Source organism: Ceratotherium simum, chromosome 17, assembly GCF_057802395.1.
Source record: "Ceratotherium simum simum isolate JZ-2026a chromosome 17, ASM5780239v1, whole genome shotgun sequence".
Taxonomy (NCBI): Eukaryota; Metazoa; Chordata; class Mammalia; order Perissodactyla; family Rhinocerotidae; genus Ceratotherium; species Ceratotherium simum.
In genome coordinates, this window is record NC_141916.1 from 4,939,564 (window position 1) to 4,946,426 (window position 6,863).

At 48.9% G+C, this 6,863-nt stretch overlaps 1 protein-coding gene across 1 annotated transcript in view; it reads right to left on the reverse strand.

Annotated features, from left to right (window-relative positions):
- Positions 1–6,643, reverse strand: part of HMGA2 (high mobility group AT-hook 2) — a 128,575-nt gene extending 121,932 nt beyond the window's left edge. The window contains exons 1-3 of the mRNA XM_004429373.3: positions 6,462–6,643; positions 5,129–5,460; positions 2,418–2,504 (exon numbers count right to left, since the gene is read on the reverse strand). Coding sequence (XP_004429430.1) covers positions 2,418–2,504; positions 5,129–5,239 — 198 coding nt within the window. The 5' untranslated portion in view covers positions 5,240–5,460; positions 6,462–6,643. The remainder of the gene's footprint in view (positions 1–2,417; positions 2,505–5,128; positions 5,461–6,461) is intronic.
- Between the last annotated feature and the right edge of the window lie 220 nt (positions 6,644–6,863).

Genomic DNA, 6,863 nt, shown 5'->3' on the forward strand with positions numbered 1-6,863 from the left:
GTCAGTCTAGCAGGGTATGTTTATCTTACATGTTCTGAAAAATGTAACTTTTTCTTAAAAAGATGGCTTTTCAAAATCCTAACGAACATATTTTTGTTAGAAAACAATATTTGCTTTCTATATTGTTCAAATATAGAAATATCAAATATTCAAATATCAAACAATATTTATTTATGTTTGATAAACAAAGACATGTTTGATAATCATGTTTATATAGGGTAGTGGCAAACTCCATAAATACTGATTTGAAAGTGAAAATACCTTAAGTTTACACATGCCATAAACAATTCATCAATGTCATTCATCATTTTGCAAAGTATTATCTTCTCCAAATGAAGCGTAATTTATAAAACTGAAGAAATATAACAGTCATGTTATGGGCAAATATATTTACTCACTTTTATTAGAAGGGAGACTTCAGTAACAGAATTGTGTGAAATCATTTTGTCTGGAAGAATGAAAGATTCAGGGAAGGATTTCTTTGAGAAAAAGAAAACCAACCTCTGTTGTGGAAGCTGTAATACGTATGCATACACATGAAGAACTATCAAGAAGATGAGGAGCCTAGTAGGGTCATTTGTCAATGCCTATCACTAAAGTAACTAAAAATAAATCAACCCTTACTTGGGAAGAGATCAACTTTTTTGTTATTTTGCTTTAGATGGCAAATTAGGCACAACTCTCAGCTTCCTTTTTGTCAATAAAGATTGTGTTAGTCAGTGGTAAATATTCAAAATGAAGAGAGGTGATGGAAGCATCTCTTTACTCATTCAAAAAAAAAGTAATACAGTGAAAACTGAAAGATAATTCGGGTTTTCTGTATTAAATTTTAAATAATTCTTTATGATGAAATTTAAAGATTTCTTCCTGGGAGATGTTATAGTGATTCATTTTTCACAGCAATTACATCATAGTTTAAATGTTTGTTAGCAACCTACCAAGATATTTCTTTGCCATCTCATTGGAGTAAATTAAGTCAGGTAAATCCCACACTTAGGTAACATAAAAAAACTCCTTTGTTAAATTAGCCCTTTTTAGTTAATTTAATAAACCAAGTAAAACGTAACAAATAGAAAGTATTCATATTAGGAATATCGGATTATATATTGTCACTTTTAAATGACAAAGTAACTTAGAGCTACTTCAAAGTTTATTGATTAAATGTGACTCACAATTAAATCTTCCCTCTTGAGAAGCAGTTATATTTAAATATATTAGAAATCTGCTCCTTCGACTCTGTTAAAGACTGTTAAAATAGACAAGAACTCATAGTTACTCCCTAAATAACTTTATATGTATCACTGGTTGCTATGGCAGTTTACAACACTAAAAACTATCACATATAATATGGTTAGTGCCCACAGTCACAGAGAAAAACCACACAAAACATTAACCCCAAAAAGATGAGCATATAGTCCTTTTTAATAAATACTGTACATGGTGTACTCAAATCTACTGAAAAGATATATCAACATTTACTTCTGAATTTTGAACCTTTGTTTTTAACTAATATACAAACCTACAAATAAAATACAGAAACTTTTTTTTCTGATTTATTTATAAAGCTAAAAAAAGTGAATTTTATATTCACCTCCACTTCTCCATACATGTATTGACCCTGAGGTATTTCTTCTTTGCTAGCTCAAATACAACCAACATGAAGTTAAACAGCAATTTAAAATTTTATAAAGAAAAATACTGGAAGTTACACTTGACTGGGTTTTATCCTGCCCAAAAATATACAATAAGTGAGTCAAATATTTGTTTTAAAAACTTCTCATTGTCCTATTTAGAAAATTTCTATATCACCTGGCAGAAAGACTTTTTGAGAGATTACGACATATTACATTGCAGGCTTATTGTAAACAAACAGCATACTTTATCATCACATTTAAAGATGCAAAATTCACGGAATTTTTTCCAGTATCCCATAATTCGATTTACTTCTAATTGTCATCTATTTGGCAAAATACTTAACTTTAAGAGGAAGATTTGGTTTTGTAGCAGTCATGTAAATAAGCACAAAATAAATTAATCTTTATTATTTTTGAAGGAAATTTTGCAAAAGCTTCACCACTAGGCAGAATCTATAGATTGGATTTGTTTTTAACTATTTCACAACTGGCGTAATTCTTAATTGTGTCATTCTCCACTCCCCCTCCCCACCCTGCCACCCCCGTTTTAAGTTTCCTATTATTCCGTGATTGTTTGCTTGCTTAAAAACAACACTGTAAGCATCTTCATGAACTCTTTTGCTAAGCCTCTGCTTAGAAATCTTACTAATATTAAAGGCAAGAATGGAGTCTTGGGTTACCCAGTTGGGCCAAACCCTTGGGTGGGGATCTAGAACAGGAAAATTACAGGGGGTTCCTGTGGCCGCTGAGAAAGTTGGGAGGGCTTGACTTCAGAATTCTCACCTTTTGAGCTGCTTTGGAGGGACTCTTGTTTTTGCTGCCTTTGGGTCTTCCCCTGGGTCTCTTAGGAGAGGGCTCACCGGTTGGCTCCTAATTGTGGGGGAAAAAAAACGCTGTTGTGGCAAGAACGTCTGAAAGAAATTGACCCTGACTCTATAGTTATATTTTCTGCATGTGCTGCTTAACAGAACTGTTGGAACACATTCAGTTCAGGCGTAAATGGAGGATGATGGTACAGAGTTTACAGAAAGGGGAAATAACTATACTTTTAATCCAAGGGTTCAAAGAGGAAATTCTATTTTGCACATGAAAACTAGATTATATTTCAACCCTGAAAAGGTAACAAAGGCCGACAAGGTTGCATGTTCTAGAAAGTTATACATTTTTAAGGTGTAAAATTTGCATGGTTGTGCATTTGGCAACTCATAGAAATAATAAGCATTTTACACAAATACTACTATCCGTTGTACTAGCATTTCAAACAACAGAAATATGAAGCTAACATCATAAACATTTCAACAATATTCCATATTGAAAAGATAGTTTTTAATCATCTCTATATATCTGCATTATAGGTCAATTCTGACTCAATCAACACATTGAGTGAAATATTGGAGCAATTATCCGTGTTCTTCAACTCAAAATAACTCCATTCCCCCTAAAATTCCCAAATAATTATGGTAAATCTGTTGTGGGAGGTTTTGCTTGAATTATCTAGATAATTGCTTCAATTCTCCACTTCCTTTTGGAAATGTAGGCATGGTCTCCGGTCTAAATTTAAATACCTTTTGATAAAAATAAGGTTTTTCTCCAAAACTTTCTTTTGAGAAAACTCTCATGGAGGTGGATTAGAGGAAACAAAAAGGGGAAAAAAGTGAGAAGGATTGGAAGTGTCTGGGAAGGAGAAATTGAAACTATCAATAGGTTTAGCAAAACTTTAAATGGCTTCTGTGCCAAGTAGTAAATACTCAAGTGGCTAAGAGAAAGCGATGATTAATATTCCAGATCCTAAATATTTATTCGGTGAATCATCAATTTACATTTCACTCAGATTCGGTGATTAAATGAGACTAATTAACTTAAAACGCATGAAAGTCTTCAATGAGAATTCGCATCCTATTGAGAAAATCTGGGGAAGTTTCCCTGCAAGCTTCTGTGGGACCACTAGCGCCAATGGGCACATCCGAAGCAAATACGTCGGAGACGCATTTTTCTTTCTTTGTGAACTCTGCCTTAACTCAAAGGTAAAACCTCCAATCAACCCCAGACCCCGCTGCAATTTCTTCTGGATGATTTTTTGGAGGTGGGGGGCAATTAGCAGAATTAGAGAGAGCCGGGTGGCGGGTGGGAAGCAGGGCGGGGGGAAGGGCAGAGACTTCCTGGGAGGTGTAAAACAGGATCGGAACGCGGTATAAAGAAAGTGTCGCTGGGGCAGAGCGGGAAAACGCAGGGGCCTCTAGATTGGCTTGTTTCCTTTGATGATTTCAAAAAGGTACAACCCTCTCCGTTTTTCTAAAACGCACCGGCAAGCAAACATTGTCCGATTTCCCCACCTTGCTCTCGGGCGGCTTTGGGACTCTAGGATTATTTTCTAGTCGGCCTCTTTGCCATGAAGGAAGCGCTTTAAGGCTAAGGAATGAAGAAGTTTTAAAGCCCGCGGAAGCGGAGTTTAAATGTTCTCAATAGACACGTCCCGCTCCAGCCCTGCCCGCCGAGGCTTGGAAATCGCGGCGAACAAAACCCCTGCCCTGGGCGCCGCGCACAGCTCTGCAAGCGCCGGCTGCACGCTTAATTGGTTGCATCCGCAGACAAAACCCTCCACTCCGCGGGGTCCCGGGCGCCCCTCGATCGTCCCCTCCCAACCCCCAGCCACTCGCCCTGGAGAAGCACATTGAATGTCTGCAGTTCCAAGGCGCGGGATCCTGGGGCAAAAAGAGGACGGGGCAGCTGGTGAGGAAGTGACCCTAGCTACCGTGCACCCTCTCGGACACTACTTTCCGCCGCGCTCTTGGCCAAACGAGTTAATCCCGTCCCGTGGGGACCCCAGGTCTCCTGCAGCCCCTTCCCCGGGACACCTCGGCGGCGGCGGCCCGCAGACTGGCCGCCGCGCCGCATTTAAAGAGCTCTAAGAGGACCAGGCGGGCCCACGAGCTCTTTGTCGGGAGGGCGCGAGTCTCGGGCCACCGGGAACTTGGGGAGGGAGCCAAGGGGGCGGCTGCGGCGCGCCAGTCCGCGGCCAGCGAGCAGCTCTGGTAGGCGGGAGAAAGAGCCTCCGGCCCCCAGGACTCAGCCCCTCCAACCCTGAACCGCCCGAGCACCGCTGCCCCCGGCACCTCCTTCCCCCGGGGCAATTGCAGCAGCAGCTCGGAAAGCGCCGGGCCGCCTGCAGTCGCCGGGAGACCGCGCGCCACTGCGGGCCGTGCACAATAGCGAAAGTCCGAGGACGCGCTGCGCCCGACCCCACCTCCCGCCTCCACCCCGCCGCGCGCCGCGGCTCCCCACCTCCCGGCCGCAGCGGCGCGGGCGCCCCGGGGCTCCGCCGCGCACTCGCGCCGGGGACGCCGGGCCCCCCCCACTCCGGCCGGCAGGAGGCGGGCGGGCGGCGCGCGGCGGCCGCGGCGACTGGGCTCCCGCGCTCGGGTGGCCACGCGTGGCCGGGCCTGCGCGGAGGGCGCGGAGGTGGGCGGCTGCCCCCACCCCGCCCGCGTACTGACTTGCTGCTGCTTCCTGGGTCGGCCGCGTCCTCTCTTCTGAGGCGCCGGGGCGGCAGGTTGTCCCTGGGCTGAAGTGGACGGCTGCCCGGCGCCCTCACCGCGTGCGCTCATCCTGCCTCCCGCCGCCGCCGCCGCTGCTACCGCTGCCGCCGCCGCCGCTACCGCTGCTGCAGCCGCTTGGCCTCGGCCGCCCCGAATCCGCCCGGTACCTCTCGGGAGACGGGGTGATAGGGCTGGAGACCGAGGCAGGGGGAGCGAGAGCGGGCGTGCTGCGAGGGCTGCTGCTGCTTAGGCTGCCGCCGCTGCCACCATCAACACCGGACGTCCAGCGGCTGCCAAAAGAGAGCAGAGGGAGGAGGAGGAGGAGAGAAGGAGGCGCTGCTGGTGGCGGCGGCGGCGGTGGGTGGGTGCCGGAGGTGGAGGTGGCGGTGGAGGTGGAGGTAGCGAGAGGAGCAGGAAAGCGAAGGCGAAGAAAAAGAGGGTCGGACGCTGGAGAGGCTCCCCCTCGGTTTGGGATCAGGAGTTGCGGTCACCGGGAGCACTTCGGAAGAGGCTTGGAAAGGGAAGAGACTTGGAGTGAATTGTGTCCCTTGAAATGTTAGGCGGGGAAAGAATTCCTCCTCCTCTTCCCCCCCTCTCCGCGCTCGCAGAGCAAGAAAGAGAAAGAGAGAGAAAGCAAATAGCGCCTTGGGCCGTTGGGAAGCAGAGGCAGGATGGGGAGAGCCGGCCGGGATCGGGTCGGGCACTGAGCGCGGGCGAGGGACGGAGCAGTGGGTGGCACCGCGCCTCTTCGGGTGGCGGGAGCGGGCGGCAGCGGCACCGGAGAGCCGGAGGGGGACGGGCTGCTCGCTCCTGCGTCCTGCACCAAGCGCGCGCTGCCGGGGCTGGAAGTTTTCTGAGTTCCTGCCCCAGGATTCAAGCGGGATGAGTGTGTGTGTGTGTGTGTGTGCGCGCGCTTGGGGAGGGGGCGCCGGGGGGGGGGGGGAGTGCCCACCTCTAATCGTGGGCGGATAAAGGGGAGGGGGCTGCGCAGGAGGAAAAGTATGAGGAGGAGGGAGGCCAGGCGGATCGCCGAGCCAAGGCGCCTGGCCGCGGGCCAGAGGCAGCGTTCGAAATACAACTGCCTTGGCGGCGGCGGCGCCCGGGTGCCACCCGGAGCCCCGCTCACGTGCTCCCGCCCGGCGGCGGGGTTAAAGGGACAGGCCGGGGATCCCGGCCCGGCTCGCCGCCGGCCTCGCCCCGCCCGCCGCCCGAGGTCGCCCCTGGGCGGTTGTCCTAGGAAGGCACGGGAATGTGACTGTCTCAGAGCCGCGTTTCGGGGCTTGGCCCTTACCTGCACCTCCACGATGCGGAGCCAACACTCTGCAGGAAGCGTCTAGCTGCACGCGCGGCGGAGTTCTAGCTCCCTGTGAGTGGGAAGGAACGGAAGAGGAGTAGGAGCCGGCCGCCGGCAGCCCTGCTCTGCCTCGGAATGCCCTCATCACAGATCGCACGACCCGGCCCGCGCACTTGCACGCGGACACACACGCACACACGTGCACGCAGATACACGTGCACACTCGCACAGGCACATGCATGCATAAACACACACTTAAACCAACACGCGCTCACTTACATGCACATTCGCAGACATAGGCACACGTGCAAACAATGCACACACATGCACACGGGGCGCGCCAGCTTCTCCATCGAGCATTTTCCTCCGGGAAAGACTAGAGGCGACGCGAAGCCTCGC